We start from the raw sequence: 15464 nt of genomic DNA, 5'->3' as shown, positions 1-15464 counted from the left end.
CAGCTCTGCCTGCAATCCCTGCAACCCCTGCCCACAGCCCTGCCTGCAATCCCTGCCTGCAGCCCCTGCCCACAGCCCCTGCCCACAGCCCTGCCTGCAATCCCTGTCTGCAGCCCTGCCTGCAGCCCCTGCCCGCAGCCCCTGCCCACAGCCCTGCCTGCAGCCCCTGCCCGCAGCCCCTGCCCACAGCCCTGCCTGCAATCCCTGCCCGCAGCCCCTGCCCACAGCCCTGCCTGCAATCCCTGTCTGCAGCCCCTGCCCACAGCCCTGCCTGCAATCCCTGCCCGCAGCCCGTGCCCACAGCCCTGCCTGCAATTCCTGCCCGCAGCCCCTGCCCACAGCCCTGCCTGCAATCCCTGCCCGCAGCCCCTGCCCACAGCCCTGCCTGCAATCCCTGCAGCCCCTGCCCACAGCCCTGCCTGCAATCCCTGCCTGCAGCCCCTGCCCACAGCCCTGCCTGCAATCCCTGCCCGCAGCCCCTGCCCACAGCCCTGCCTGCAATCCCTGTCTGCAGCCCCTGCCCACAGCCCTGCCTGCAATCCCTGCAGCCCCTGCCCACAGCCCTGCCTGCAATCCCTGCCCGCAGCCCCTGCCCACAGCCCTGCCTGCAATCCCTGCCCGCAGCCCCTGCCCACAGCCCTGCCTGCAATCCCTGCCTGCAGCCCCTGCCCACAGCCCTGCCTGCAATCCCTGCCCGCAGCCCCTGCCCACAGCCCTGCCTGCAATCCCTGCAGCCCCTGCCCACACCCCTGCCCGCAGCCCCTGCCCACAGCCCTGCCTGCAATCCCTGCCTGCAGCCCCTGCCCAAAGCCCTGCCTGCAATCCCTGCAAGCCCTTCCCACAGCCCTGCCCACAGCCCTGCCTGCAATCCCTCCCTGCAACCCCTGCCCACAGCCCTGCCTGCAATCCCTGTCTGCAGCCCCTGCCCACAGCCCTGCCTGCAATCCCTGCCCGCAGCCCCTGCCCACAGCCCTGCCTGCAATCCCTGTCTGCAGCCCCTGCCCACAGCCCTGCCTGCAATCCCTGCCCGCAGCCCCTGCCCACAGCCCTGCCTGCAATCCCTGTCCGCAGCCCCTGCCCACAGCCCTGCCTGCAATCCCTGCCCGCAGCCCCTGCCCACAGCCCTGCCTGCAATCCCTGTCTGCAGCCCCTGCCCACAGCCCTGCCTGCAATCCCTGCCCGCAGCCCGTGCCCACAGCCCTGCCTGCAATCCCTGCCCGCAGCCCCTGCCCACAGCCCTGCCTGCAATCCCTGCAGCCCCTGCCCACAGCCCTGCCTGCAATCCCTGCCTGCAGCCCCTGCCCACAGCCCTGCCTGCAATCCCTGCCCGCAGCCCCTGCCCACAGCCCTGCCTGCAATCCCTGTCTGCAGCCCCTGCCCACAGCCCTGCCTGCAATCCCTGCAGCCCCTGCCCACAGCCCTGCCTGCAATCCCTGCCCGCAGCCCCTGCCCACAGCCCTGCCTGCAATCCCTGCAGCCCCTGCCCACAGCCCTGCCCGCAGCCCCTGCCCACAGCCCTGCCTGCAATCCCTGCCTGCAGCCCCTGCCCACAGCCCTGCCTGCAATCCCTGCAACCCCTGCCCACAGCCCTGCCCACAGCCCTGCCTGCAATCCCTGCCTGCAACCCCTGCCCACAGCCCTGCCTGCAATCCCTGTCTGCAGCCCCTGCCCACAGCCCTGCCTGCAATCCCTGCCCACAGCCCTGCCTGCAATCCCTGCCCACAGCCCTGCCTGCAATCCCTGTCTGCAGCTCCTGCCAGCAGCCCTGCCTGCAATCCCTGCCTGCAACCCCTGCCCACAGCCCTGCCTGCAATCCCTGTCTGCAACTCGTGCCCGCAGCCCTGCCTGCAATCCCTGTCTGCAACTCGTGCCCGCAGCCCCTGCCTGCAGCCCTGCCTGCTACCCAGGTGCACAAAGCCCCTGCCGGCAACCACTGCCCTCAGTCTCTGCCTGCAATCCCTGCCTGTGACCCTGTCCGCAGCCCCTGCCAATGGCCTTGCCTGCAATCCCTGCCTGCAGCCCCTGCCTGCGGCCCTGCCTGCGGCCCTGCCTGCACCTGCAGCTCTCGGGAGTTGCACAGCCTTCGCAGCTGGCAGCGGCCCGAGCGGATCCATGCCCAACGTCTTCGCAGGCGGGCGATGCCAGCGCTAATTAGGACTCTCAGGCCCAAGTCTTGACTCCAGGCTGGTCGTTTCGCCCCTAAGCCGGATGCGGGTGGGCAGGGGCCTGTGCTGTTGGCGCAGCGTCGCCGGGAAGCACGTGCCTTCGTGCCAGTTGCCTCTCATGTGCGGTGTGGACAAACACTTGGGCACAGAGCGCTCTGCAGCAGAAACCACAAGACGGTGATTTAATGTTTGTTTTTCAATCCTTCCGTGCCCCTTTCACCTTAGTGGAGATTGAGGAACCCTCACCTGATGGCGGTGCTGCTTGCAGAAGCGACTGGCAACCCTGGAGTAAGAGTTTGGTTTCTGTAGAGACGAGCCTTGTGATAAAAACAGGGACACGCTTTCTAATTTGGGGTTTTGTGGTGTGGGTGGATGCTGTAAGATAAACCAGTCGCCAGGAATTGTCATCCCAGTGCTCACCTCCACCACGGCAGTTACTGGCTAGGAAGATTGAATGGCCAGAAGTGCTAAAATCCTCAGGTTTGCATCTGTAAAGCAAACGGCTGCAAACCCTGTCCAGGCAGCTTTGCCTGCGCAGGGCCCGCGCCAGCTCGGCGCTGACACAGCTCCTGCCCGCACCTCTGCTGCAGCGTCTTTCTCCTTTCAGATCGCCACCCGAGCCGTGACCCACTTTGCTCCTGCTTTGAAGGAGACGAAGGCGGCGGGGACGCGGTGGGGACGGACGCGGTTACATCGGCGGGAGCGTTCTGCAGGCTCGGTGTGGAAGGTATGGCCTGATCCCTGCTCTCCGTTCGGCTCAGCTCTGGGGGAAACACGTAAAACCCACCATCTGCCTGAGGGACTCAGAAACGTCACAGGCAGATGCGTCTTCTCACAGAGCTGTTCAGATAACCAGCCCCGCTGAAATGATAACCTGCCATTTCAGCCTACTTTTTACTGGTCTTTCATGTGCTTTTAGCCAGAGGTTTACATAACCCCCTGCCAAGCCCTTCCCACGTGTAGGGACTTAAACTCTGGAAGAGGAAATATTGCAAAGGAATATGTTACCTTGATAGGTTCAGCACCAAAATAGCAAAGAAACCCACCTCCCTCCTTCCTCCCAGACTTTGGCTCGTATGCCACGCACGTACTTTCAGTTTTTCTTACAAATAGATAAAGGTATCATTCTTACTACGTCTCCACAGCGGGAAACCTTTGTCCCAGTCCACAGAGCACTGGTGATAGAGCAGCTGAGTGTACAGTTTTTCCTTCTCCCCTAGCTGACTGCATTGCAGTGCTACTGAGTTTACAAGGTATCAGGGCTGCTCCACGCTCCTCCTTGCACGGCTAGAACCTACTTACCCCTTTTCCCTGGCAACTGACAGGGAAGGGAAATGAGTATTGGAGCAAACAGGATGCAATAAACAATGCAGTTTTGTTCCTGATGCAATTCTTGCTACTGAAACAAATACAGAAAATAAAGTTTCAGCCAGCTCCACGGATTCCAGACTAACTGAAGCTGGCTGCTGTTTTCCGTGTACCTGTAAGCAGTGACTCGCCGCAGCACTCCTGCTGATAACGCCACGTCCTCAAAAAAGCAGCAAGGCTGGCGCATCAGTGCCCTGTTTGTCTTTTGCTGCCTTACTCAAGCGACAGGAGCAGAAAGAGCTGTGAGAGCCTGTCAGTAGCGGGGAGGGAGACCTGCCCTGATGGCCCTTGCGCTTGTGCCACAGCTCCCAGCGGGGTGTGCAGGGTTAAAGCTGGGCTGCAGTTCTGCCTGTTCTCCGGTGGTTTTATAAAGGGGTTGAGTCGTCGAAGCCGGGAAAGACCCTGCTGGTAGGAGGGGTGTGAAGGAGGACTGCCTGCACTGCGAGCTGTCCCCTGCAGCTCTAGCAGCTCTCTGTGCTGTGGAAGTCAGTATGTGCTGATCGAGCTGAGTGATTTCACTTTCTCTGCTGAAGTGTGACTTACACAGCCCATCTCTTGCAACAACAAGTTTGGCTGGATCCTGCACGACGGGAATCCAAACCTTTATTTCAACAACCATGCCAAGCAAATAAAAAACCAAATGTGGCAACAGAGGAAGAAATGAGCTCTTTGGTAATTCCTTAGAGAGCACAAATGTGGTGAGGCTGTGGCCTGGACCTGGTGCCAAACCTGAAATGGCTGGCGAGTGAGGCGGCAGGGTAGGGTGGTCACACTTTTCATCAGGGCTGGCTCCGCTCCCCGATATGAGTTACGGGGACCAAACATGCATCCACCTCCAGCAGAGAGGAGCGCCGTCGAGCCAGGTACAGGCGGTTTCCTCAGCGATGCCCCGAGCACCAAGGAGAAATGCAGCAGAGGCTGTTCTCCCCTCCTCCATCACCAGTACTCTCCTTCTGAGCTTCCCTTCGCCTCCCGAGCGCACAGGCTCCCCTGCAGCCTTTGCCTATTGCAAAGCGGGGTTCGGGCTGCTACCCGCGTACTGCGAGCCCAGCGGCTCGTCCCGCTCCACTGGCTGGATTTTTCACTTCTTGACTTTCTAGAAAGTGACAAGTTAGGCCTCTCTGGGCACTTACATTCCTTCTTTATTTTTTCATCTCCTCCTTAGCCTTTTATAGACAAACCTTGTGGGAAATACTAAAGGATCAGAAGAACAGGACTCAATAAATCTGGAACTGAGTCTGCTAGCAATCCTGCAGCACAAGGACTCAGCTTTCTGCCCCTGCACCAAGTATTTCTTCAGACTGGTTGATGGTTTTTTTTGCCCATATTCCCTTTCAAAAAACATAAATAAAGTTATTCCTATATCAGGCTAATTCAGTGAACCCGCAGCAGCCTCTTGGGAAAGATTTCAGGACATTAGCGCAGCATTTAACAAGACTTTCAACCATAAAACAAAAAGGGTAGAGACACCACAGCGCTGCTCTTCATTCCTCTGGGTTTAAAGAGCCACTAGTAGCAAGGCCGGTTGTGTGGAAACCATCCCTACCGTGAGTACTTTCACAAAAAAAAAAACCCAAATCCAAATCACAGATTAATTCCTGGAGATGCTGCGGACACCGCTGCCTTTATCAGAGAAAGAAAGGTGGCGTTCACTGGGGCTGGGCTGTCGCTTTCTGTATGCAGCGCAGTAACAGGGCATCCGTCTGTTATTGCGATCTGCCTTATCACCCAGTATAGCCAGCGATCCTCAGAAGTCAGATTTCGTGCTGTACCCAAAGCACGGACAGCTTGGCCTGGCTGCTCTCTGCCTGACAAAGAGGACGAAATAAAATAGCAGCCAGGCATTTACGCGTCCCAGGACATTCAGCTCCCTCCTGGCTTACCTCCGACGGGGCCACTTTCGCAGGCTGACCGCCACACATGATCACAGACACATCCAACGAGCGGCAAAGGTCAGGCCTGCGCGCACAGCCCCGTCTGGGAATGATGTGGGATCTGCCGGGTGCCTTCAGGACATCGGCTGGCTGTCAGCCTGCAGAGGGCATGGTCAGGGCACTCCCAGCCTCGGGCGTGCCAAGACCCCTTCCAGACCCCTTCCAAAACACAGCCACTGGCCCTAGAGCCACGGCTGAAGGCTCCTGGAGCATCTGCACTGCTTGGGAGGTGATGGGGGCCACTCTACCCCCGGGCACCCCCCAAACAAGCATTCTTGGAGGTAACTTGTTGCATTGATCCCTAACCTCAGCCACTGAGACAGCCTGGCTGGTGTTTTGGTTACAGGCAGGTCTAAGTTACACAACCTTACCTACAACTACTTTTTAAAGAAAAGAGACTTTGAGACCTCTTAATTACAAAATAACATTTAAAAGTTGTCAGGGTTTATTATCTCGTCACACAGAGTAATGATTCACTTAACGTGTTGTAACCAGAAGGTTAACAGTAGGCTGAGCCGTTCCCTTCCCCTCCGTATTGTACAGTGCCACGAGTATGGCGTTGCAGTGGAATACAAAACTTGCAGTGTGTGGAAGGACGTTACAATTAAAAAGTGGATTTTTACCCAGCATCCTGCCGTTTTGGGCCGCTCTGCTCTGACATCGTTCCTCTGCTTGTACCCGTCCTTTTCAGTGGCAGAAGTGAGATTTCCAGGCTGCGTTCCCTCGTCCACGGGGGACACCACGAACTGGCTCTTCACGACAGAGGAGGGACAGCACAACGTGACATCTGCTTGCATTGACTGGGCTGCCAGCGTGGTCCCTTTCTGCAGCACTTCAGTGTAGCTACTTGAGTGCACTAAAACCAAACAAAACCCCACGACGACGTACAAGTTTTTATGGCGAGGAAGCTGAAGCTGAAAATACACACAGTGACTGACAAGCCCAGAGTCCTGGTTTGTGGCTGCACGTTGCGGTATTGTCGTGACAACATCTGACAAGCGTTCCAGCCGTTCAGAGAACTGCTGTGGCTGCAGGAGGCACCTATAGATTGGGCCTGGTTTGGGGAGCTTTGTACAGTGATTTTCTTCCTGCTGATGAAGAGGATGCGGATCCCCACGGAGACCTCTCCAGCGTAAGTACCTCGGGTGGTGCTGCTGTTCCAAAGCCTGGAACTAACAAACAATTGAGTTCACTGCTTCAGACCTCTCTTAATTTGTCCCTTGCCAAGTTATTTGTTGGCACTGGGCTTTTGGTTTTTTTGGTGGTGGTGGTTTTGTTTTTTTTTTTAACTCGGGGCTTATTGCTATTCCATTGTCATTAGTGCGTAGCAGAAAGAGCTGAGATTTAAGAGAACTAAAACTCTTTGGAACCTCAACAACAGGCTGTGTGTTGTGGCCGATGTGCTTTCACAATCCCTTTCTTTCCAGTTTTTCCAGTATGGCCTGAATTCTGTGGACGGACTCTTTCCTGGCCTGCCGAACACTGTCCTGGCCACCGGTCTCGATGGAATCCAGTTCCAACAGCAGCTTGGTCAACATCTCCTCCAGAAGCCGGTATGATTTATCTGTCTTTTTTCCTACAAATTCTTCCACCTCTTGCTCCAGCTGTTCAGCCTCCCCCAAAACGTGGAGGATTCTCTGAATCTCTGGCTGGACGGCTGCAGAATTTGTTGAAGGCTGGTCACCGGGTTTAAAGCCAGCCTCCCGGTTCCCAGCCGAAAGCTTCCGAGATGCACTGTCGTACATTTGGGGCTGTGCGCTGTACTGCACCTTGGGGTTCGAGGGGGATGGCTTGGCGTTGAGCGGAGTGGCTGGCTTGTGGTCGTTCATTGTCCCAGAGTGCTGGTGATTGACGTCGGAATAGTAGCTGTGTTGGTTTGCGCCTTGCTCGGGTTTGTCGTAAGCAGTATCCTGCAGTCAGAAGGGGAAAAAAAAAACCCAAAAAATCTTCAAGTGTATTTCCCTGAAAGCCAGGTTTTTAATCTTGCATTCCAAAAGCAGGCAAGCAGGGCTGAGGGAACTGGGCAGCAGGTGACACTGCGACTGCCTTGAGGGATGCCTGCCTGGCAGGACAGGGCAGACCGGGCTATGCATGACGTTACAGGGATCTGGGCAGCATTTTCGAGACTGTCACACACTGTGATGCCATAACACATCATGTCCCTGCGGGCTGGCACGCTGTGCCCTGCCAAGCAGGCTGGCTTCTGTGAGAAGTCCCAGAGAGGGACACGGGGCCCCTGCTCCAGCCCCTGGCCGTTAAAGAGCAGATCCCCAGCAAGAGGCGTGTGCCTCAAAGAAACAGCGTGAGCCACCGAATGCTCGTAACCCGTGAATAGGGGAGAGGCTAAATAGATTTCAACATGGTCCCATTTGGATATTCCAGAAAGAGACTTCTCTGCAGGCAGCACGCTTTGGACTGTTCCCAAATAACAGCAGCCCCCACTGAATCCACACATTCCCCCATCAGGGCTGCTGCTGCACATGCCAGCGGTGCTGCCCGGGGACCAAGCCTCCGGAGAGTCATTTGACTCCTGATCTAACTCAGAGGAAGCCCAGGTGAACAGACCCCACCAAAGGCATCATTTCCTTAGATTTTTTTGCTTAAAATATTCCCCGGTAGAGGATGACTATGCCCAAACCACGCGCCTGTAGAGGAATACCAGAGCCTGCAAACCGACCCGCAGGTCAGTCTCATGCTCTACGGGAGGATTTCTGGCAGTGCTTGAGAGATTTCTGCTTCAGAGAAAGGAGCCGGACAAGTGAGACAAGGTCTGACCCATTTCAAGACCTGCCCTGGGACATCTGGTATCTCCAGTACCTGAATTACAGCCATGGATTTTGGTTTTCTATATGCAAATAGGAGATTTTGCTGGCAGTACTCTGGATACCTGCTGCTTTGTTTCTACCTAAACTAACTGTGCTCGGAGAAAGGGGCATTCCCAGGGGACAGAGGCAGGCTTTAAGGAAAGCTCTACAATCTAGGAGGTCTGACGGCAGCCGGGACCCAGCACAGGCACGTGCTGTAGAAGCATCAGCTGTACCTTTGGGTCCCACGCAGGAGGGTGGGAGGGAGCTCCGCTGCCCGTCCAGGGTGGGTGCGAATCGGAGACGAACAGGTTCCCGTGCACTGAAGCAGCGGGCCACGCGTAACGTGGCTGCACCCCATAGACCGTGGGGGGAGCCCACGTGTCCTCCGGGCCTCTGGGCTGTGGCGGAGGCCCCTGCGGTGTGACCCCTGGGTTGTTGTCTCCGTATGGATACTGTGGGATGGGCATTCCTGGGGTCTGCAAGTAAAGGAACAGGCGTTACCCCCGGAGTCACTCCAAGCACCGTTCCCCTCCAGACAGCCCTGGGAACAGCCGCAGTTTCACACTTGCTGTCCGATCCCTGATTTCCAAGGCCACAAGCTTGGAGTCTCTGGAGAATAGGGTGACCACCATTTTTTATAAGAATAAAACCAGGCAGGGCAAGCTGCTCAAGGAACAGCAGCCATTAGGACCTGCACATCCAGCAGAGGAGGCACTGTGGTCTTTCCCTCCGCTCCAGCCCCATAAAACAACTTCTTGTGCCCCAGGAACCGCAAACACAGCAGCTGCACCGATACCGGGGCTGGAAATTGCTGTGGCCGGTTCCCGGCCTCTTACCTGCGGCGGGGAGTAGCCAGGAACCTGCTGCCTCCTGAGAGAGGACCCTTCGGCGGCGCAGTCCGGCGGGGCGTAGCTCCAGGGGGGAGCGGGTGACGGGGGTCGGTACATGCCTGTGGACTCGGCAGCATAGGGGGTCCGCGAGGGCCCGGAGCAGTAGTACCCCCGTGTCTGCGGCAGGCCGGCGTAGTGCGGGGCGGCGCCGGGAGCCGGAGGGTACGGGGGGCTGTAGGCTCCGTTTGCGTAGGGAGAATCCATTGCCTGGGGAGGAGGGAAGAGCAGAGGAAAGGCGATGGGCCATGGACACAGCGCAGAGGGGCCTCCGGTCTGGCCCAGCCGCAGCCCGGGGAAAGAGGACTGACCATCCCTGCAGCGTTTAACCAGGGGGTTCCTTCGCCCCAAAGCTGATTTGCCCCAGTTTTAGGTTTTCCTCCTCTAACGTGGCTTTCTGTTGGCTGCCAGCCAACGCCTGTGTGCCGCACGCTTCCCTCGCAGCGCTCGGGGAGACCCGCAGTGTCGGGGCATTGCAGGGGGATAGATTTGTCTGGAGGGCGGGAAGAGAAGCTAACCATGGTTCGCTCAGCTAAGCTTTGCTCAGAAATGCATGTACAATTCCTCACAGCAAGCAGCTCTGAGGAGGTTCCACCATACCAAGGTAGTCACCGACTGGTGGATGAAAAGCACTGCGGGAAAGTTCATTTCCTCTTTCAGTCTGCAAACAGAAATGATGCAAGGGGACAAGATCTACCAGTTCTGGGGCCCGAGGGTGCTCAGATCACCAAGCCGCGGGTCATGCTGCAGCCGGGGGAGCAGTCGGCTTTGAATTTGTCGTATGAAAGGTCCATACGTCCAGAACGTCTGTGAGAATTCACCTGAATGCATCCAGGTAATCAATGTGTATTGAACGTGAGCTTCCATCTAACCACACAGGCAACAATTACGCTGAGGATTTCAGGAGCTCGCGGGTGACTCCCTGTAGCTTTGGGCAAAGCAGTTTTTTGCCCGCGAGCTGTTTCATGGACGAGAGGTTGTACCACCTGCGCGCCCGGGTTTGTGAAAGAGCCGGATGAAATCTACCCATCCCGTAGGATTAAAACAAACCACAGTTACGCCTGGACAGCAGACAAGCTCTTTGGAAAGAGTAAAGCCTTCCCCTTCACACAGTATTTGCGCAATGGCCCCTAAAAAAAGCTATTGCTGCAATAAGAACAATAACAGATCCCGGGAAGAGCAAATCACGGGACCGGCGATGCTTTCTCCCCCCTCTGCCCCGAGCTGCCGCCGCCGGCTCCTTTCCACCGGCGGGGTCTGTCGTACCAACACCGCCACCGCCGTGGCTGGCGGCTTTAGTCGGCCATGCCTTGAAAGAGGGGGCTGCTCCAGCCCCACACTGACCTGGGGAAGAGGCAGCTCTGCCTCTCGGTGAGCCGGGACCGCGGCACGTCCCGGCCGGCGACGCCGGCTCTCGCCAGCCGCCTCGGCAGCAAAACCGACCGAGGATGGCGGCGTTTCCCCGGTCAGCTCTTCATTAAAATACATGCCCTAGAAATGTCACCTTGAACTGGATGTGAAGGTAAAACTTGGCCACGTTCATCGTTTCATGCATTTCCCTCCAGCTAAACGCCGGCCCAAACCCCCCGGCCCGGGGGAGCGGCTCGTTAATGCCAACAGATCCTTTCGGAAACCAAGTGACGAGAGGTGAGAGAAATAAATAGATCGGCCCTTGGGCGGTGGGAGAGGAGCCGAAAGGTGCGGGTGGCTCGGGGAGGGGGGGGGGTCGGGGCATTTCCCCGCGGTGTATTTTGGGGCGAAAAAGATACCGGCTCCCTCCTCCCCCCCCTGCCCTCCCGGGGCGGCGGAACCGTCCCGCTGTGTCCGTAGGGCGGGGAACTCGGCTGCCCGTTACCGGGGGTGGGGGGGCGGGGGGCAGAGAGAAGGGTTGCGGCCCCGCCCTGCCCCGCCCTCCGGCGCGGGATAGCCCCGGCCCCGCTGCGGACCGAGGGGACGGAGACCCGGCCCCGGCCGCCCCCGGGACGGGCAGCGGGCGGGGTCCAGCCCCCGTGGCTGGGCTCGGCTCAACGGCCAGGATCGGGGCGGCCGGCTCGCCTCCCCCCCCCCTCCCCGGTTCCCTGCCGTTACCTGCGCTGCCGCCGCCGGTGGCGGGCGGGGGGACCCGGGGGGCCACGGCGGGCCCGGCTCGGCGGTACGGCCCCGGGGCTCCATGGCCGCCGCCCCGCCCCGCCCCGCCGCCAATGGCCGCCGCCCTCCGGGTCCCGCCGCCAATCGCCGGTCAGGCCCCGTCGGAATGGACCAATCAGCGGCCGCCCCGAACGTACGGTCGGCGCCGTGCTTAAAAGGGCAGTGCCACGGTGGGCCCCGCCCCACGGCGGCGGCGGGGAGGTTCCGGGGCGGCGGCGGCGGCACCGGCGCATGGCGGCGCTTCCGCTGGGGGCGGCGCGGCGGCACCATGAACTACATGCCCGGCACAGCCAGCCTCATCCAGGATATCGACAGTGAGTGCGCCGGGCCCTTCCCGCAGCGGGCGGCTGGGCCCCCCCCTTCCCCCGTGGGGCGGCTGCTTCGCTCTGCTCTCACGGGTGCCGTCCCGCCCGTGGGACCTGTCGTTCCCCGTGGGTGCTGCCCCCCTCCGACCCCCGTGGGGCGGTCGGACCTACTGCTTTCCGTAGGGGCGCTGCACCCGTCAGCCTCTGTGGGCACCGGTCACGCGTGGGCTGCGCAGGAGGCGGCCTCGCTCCGCTTCGCGCTGCTGGGGCAGTTCAACGCACGTCGCTGCTTTCCCCGCGCTGTGCGGTGGGGGCTGCGGGGGGGGGGTGTGTGCGTTAGTGTCCACGCGTGGCCGTGGCTGACCCCCTCCCGCTCTCTCTCCCCCCCAGAGAAGCACCTGGTCCTGCTGCGGGACGGCCGGACGCTCATCGGGTTCCTCCGCAGCATCGACCAGTTCGGTAGGTCTGCAGCTGGCGGGTGCTGGGCGCCGCAGGAGGCTTAGGCTGGGCTTTGGACGTGCTTCGGTGCCAGGGGCTGGTGGGGAGGAGGAGGAGAGCCCCACGGTCCCGTTCACACGAGCTGGGTGATGCTCCCGTGCCCGTCGGGGCCGCACTTACCAGAGCCGCTCCCTTCCCAAACGGTGGCTTAACGGTAAAGTTTGGGTTTAGTGAGAGCCCCCCGTTCTGTGGTCCTGGCTTAGCGCAGGGGCTGCAGCACCTGCAGGAGCGACCCCACTGAGCAGGAGGGTGTGTTTCTTTGGCTAAAACCAACACAAGTTTTTAAAAAGTTTGGTTTAGTTGTTCACAGAGTGACATGAGCGCAGGGCACGTTTTTAGAGCTTGTTTGTGTTGTGGATGAAGCACCTGCCTGTGTGTCCTCGTGGACTTGGTGCTTCGTGGCGCCTTCTCCCCGAACTGGGTGCTCCCCCCTCCTGGCTGTGTCCAGCACCGATGCTCCAGCACCCCTTTTTGGGCAGAAATGGCCCAAGACACGCGCGGGTGATGTTTTTGCTTATGACAGAGCGCCTTTCCTTGCCCTGAACCTGCAGCACCACCGATGCTGTTGTGTTCTCTGCTGCCATCGGCACACGGTGCTTGGGTGGACTCGGGCCCGGTGGTCCGAGCTTGCTGCCTTGCCCGCGTGGGCTGCGGGAGCTGGAGGGCAGAGGCTTCCTCATGGCTGCTCCCAAGGTGCCGTATCCATCACTGCAGCCCTGGAGACTCTCGGTGCATTTGGTCATCTGGCTCAGAGGACCTGCGAGAGGCGTGAAAGCGCCGGTGTTATTGCTGCAATGGGTTTTCTGCCTGGCTGGGAAGAGACACTCTTTTTATAGCTAGAAAACACAGCGAAATACAGGTTATTTTCTCTCTTTCTTGATCGCTGCAGCAAACTTGGTGTTGCACCAGACTGTGGAGCGCATCCACGTGGGCAAGAAGTATGGGGACATCCCTCGAGGCATCTTCGTTGTGAGAGGCGAGAACGTTGTTCTGCTGGGGGAAATAGTAAGTAAGCGGGTCCTGCCTGCTCTCTGCCTGCTGCCGCCTGGGACGGAGCCGGTGGCGTTGGGACGGAGCCGGTGGCGTTGGGACGTTGTCTCCAAGCAGCCCTGCCGAGTCAGACACTGGAGCTGAGTGTCCATCTGTCAGTGTGCTGTGAAATACAGTCACTGTCCCTGAAATGTGAGCCTCCTCCCGGGGCCAGTTCAGGCTGAACCGTCATGAAAACACCACCATATATCTGAGGGCAGGGGGGATGAGGTGCCACCCCGCAGTTGCAGCCCCTCTGGGATGACATGAGCAACATGCGGGCTGGTGAGCAGCAGGAGATGTGGGGAAGCCCTGGCCTGTGTGTGGCATTGCTTGAGGGTGGTGGTAGTGGCTGCCTGTGGGGCTGTCACCTACCTGCTGGCACTAGGGACCACCCTGTAGGATGGGCTCAGGAGTCATCAAGCAGCATCTTGCTGTTTGCTTCGGCCCTTTGGGCTGAGCTCAGCTGGCTGATCCCTGGGAGCCCCCTCCCATGCACAGCTGTCCCGGGGGTCCCTACCTGCATCCCCACCTGTTGTGCGCCTCCATTTTGCATCGCATCCACCTTTTGACGGGACTCATGGACAACAAGTGGGCACCGCAGTTCAGGGGCCCTTGCCTGGAGGAGACTGTCCTGCACATGCAAGTCTGACCGTGACCCAGGGGGAACCCGAGCACTTACAAGACCAAACCCCTGGGCTGCCTTTGAGCTGGCAAGCCCAGAGCTTGGGAGGCAGACCCTGCCGCGGCTCGGCTGCTTGCCTCAGGAGCCATTCTGCTCCAACAGCTTTGGCGAGGGCAACAGAGCACATCATCCGTGGCGCAGCGATGCCCGCTCTCCCCGGGAGCCAGAGCCTGGCCAGGTGCTTGCAGGAAGCGCTCGGACATTACTGAAGCCCCAGCACATGAGGGGTGTGCGTCAGGGTCCCTGTGGAGACACGAGTTCAGAGCCACCCCAGACCTTTGCCGGCCCCGCCAGCCCGGCAAGATGCGCTCGGCGGAGGCGATGTCAGCCCAGCCCCGAGCTGCCCCGCGGGCAGAGCCGTGCCCGGAGCATCCCGTGAGCAGGGCTGCGTGTCTCGGCCGCGGCGGCTGCCTTGAGGTGCTAAACGGGCTGTTTCTCTTGCAGGACCTGGAGAAGGAGAGTGACACACCTCTGCAGCAGGTCTCCATCGAGGAGATCCTGGAGGAGCAGCGGGTGGAGCAGCAGGCCAAGCAGGAGTCGGAGAAGCTGAAAGTGCAGGCGCTGAAGGAGCGGGGCCTCTCCGTCCCGCGGGCGGACACCCTGGACGAGTACTAGCTGTGCTGCCCCTCGGACCTGTCCTCCGCAGCAGAGCGAGGGGTGCTCTGTGATCTGCCCCTGCGTGGGCAGATCTCTTTGGAAAGGCAGTTTTTATTTCCGATTGTGTTTTCTGTGGCACAGCTAACTGTAAAAAAAAAAAAAAAATCATGCCTTTAGTTTCTCCTTGCAGAGAAGGAGAGAAGGCGTTTGCTGCCCTTTGAGGTGGCCAGGCGTGCTGGGGAGCATGAGTGTTTGTGTTCAGGAGGCAAATTGCTTGGTCCTTTGGGTTTGTTTGCTTTTTTCCTCCTCATGTGGCTCTGGGTGAGAGTTTTCCTTGACGTGTAAATAAATCCTCTATCTCAACAACGGTTTTGCCTCTGTTCAGGTCCTGATTCTTTCCCCTCTCTTGGGACAACCACCCTCATGCCAATTCTTTTCCCCGCCAGGTGCTGCCGAGGGGGGAAACAGGACCCCTGGTCCTGCCATGGGGTGGGCTTGCTCCAAGGAAAAGCTAAAGGATGTAGTGAGATCCCTCCTTCTAGGATGGGGAGCAGGACCTGGGTATCCCCTGCACCCCAACAAGGTCCACCAGCTCCCCCCAGCCAGGCTGCAGCTGCTCCCCCACAGCTGAGCCCACTAATTACCCGCTGATGCAGAGCGGCCGCAGCTGGGCTTGCCCTGGGGCACCGGCAGCCTCTCCTTGCCTCTGTGCTTTGGAGGAGCTGGTGCGGCTGCAGCAGGTAGGAGAGTCCTTCGTGTCGAGCTTGTCCCGATGCTGTGCAGGGCGTTCGGTGACGGCGCCAGGCGGGAGCCTTCCTGTGCCGCGGCGGTGAGCGGCAGAGGCAGCGGTTGGGTTTGGGTTGGCTTTGGGCAGCTGCCAGGCCGTGGGAGCCTCCTGCGTGCAGGCAGGAAAGAGCAAACCTCGGCGGTGAGCGGAGCGGGCTCTCCCTGCGAAACCTCTTCCAGTTCACTTCCCCGCAAAGTGAAACGCTCTCCTGGGGAAGTGCCTGTGCCGGGGGGGCAGAGTGGGTCCCCGCGAGT

The 15464-nt window shown here is 59.6% G+C and overlaps 2 protein-coding genes across 2 annotated transcripts; one reads left to right on the top strand and one right to left on the bottom strand.

Annotated features, from left to right (window-relative positions):
* Nucleotides 1-5877: 5877 nt before the first annotated feature.
* Nucleotides 5878-11383, bottom strand: BAG4 (BAG cochaperone 4). Its single transcript, XM_064472896.1, has 4 exons — nt 11250-11383; nt 9111-9371; nt 8508-8750; nt 5878-7377 (listed from the first exon to the last, which is right to left on the bottom strand). Exons 1-4 carry the CDS (start codon nt 11331-11333, stop codon nt 6874-6876), a joined length of 1092 nt encoding a protein of 363 aa, XP_064328966.1. The 5' UTR covers nt 11334-11383; the 3' UTR covers nt 5878-6873.
* Nucleotides 11332-14790, top strand: LSM1 (LSM1 homolog, mRNA degradation associated). The gene is made up of 4 exons (XM_064472903.1): nt 11332-11623; nt 12005-12073; nt 13002-13117; nt 14271-14790. The coding sequence occupies exons 1-4, from the start codon at nt 11332-11334 to the stop codon at nt 14439-14441; spliced, it is 648 nt and encodes a 215-aa protein (XP_064328973.1). The 3' UTR covers nt 14442-14790.
* The last annotated feature ends 674 nt before the right edge of the window (nt 14791-15464 follow it).

This window comes from Phalacrocorax carbo, chromosome 24, assembly GCF_963921805.1.
Source record: "Phalacrocorax carbo chromosome 24, bPhaCar2.1, whole genome shotgun sequence".
Classification (NCBI taxonomy): domain Eukaryota; kingdom Metazoa; phylum Chordata; class Aves; order Suliformes; family Phalacrocoracidae; genus Phalacrocorax; species Phalacrocorax carbo.
This window is presented reverse-complemented; position numbering and strand designations above follow the sequence as displayed.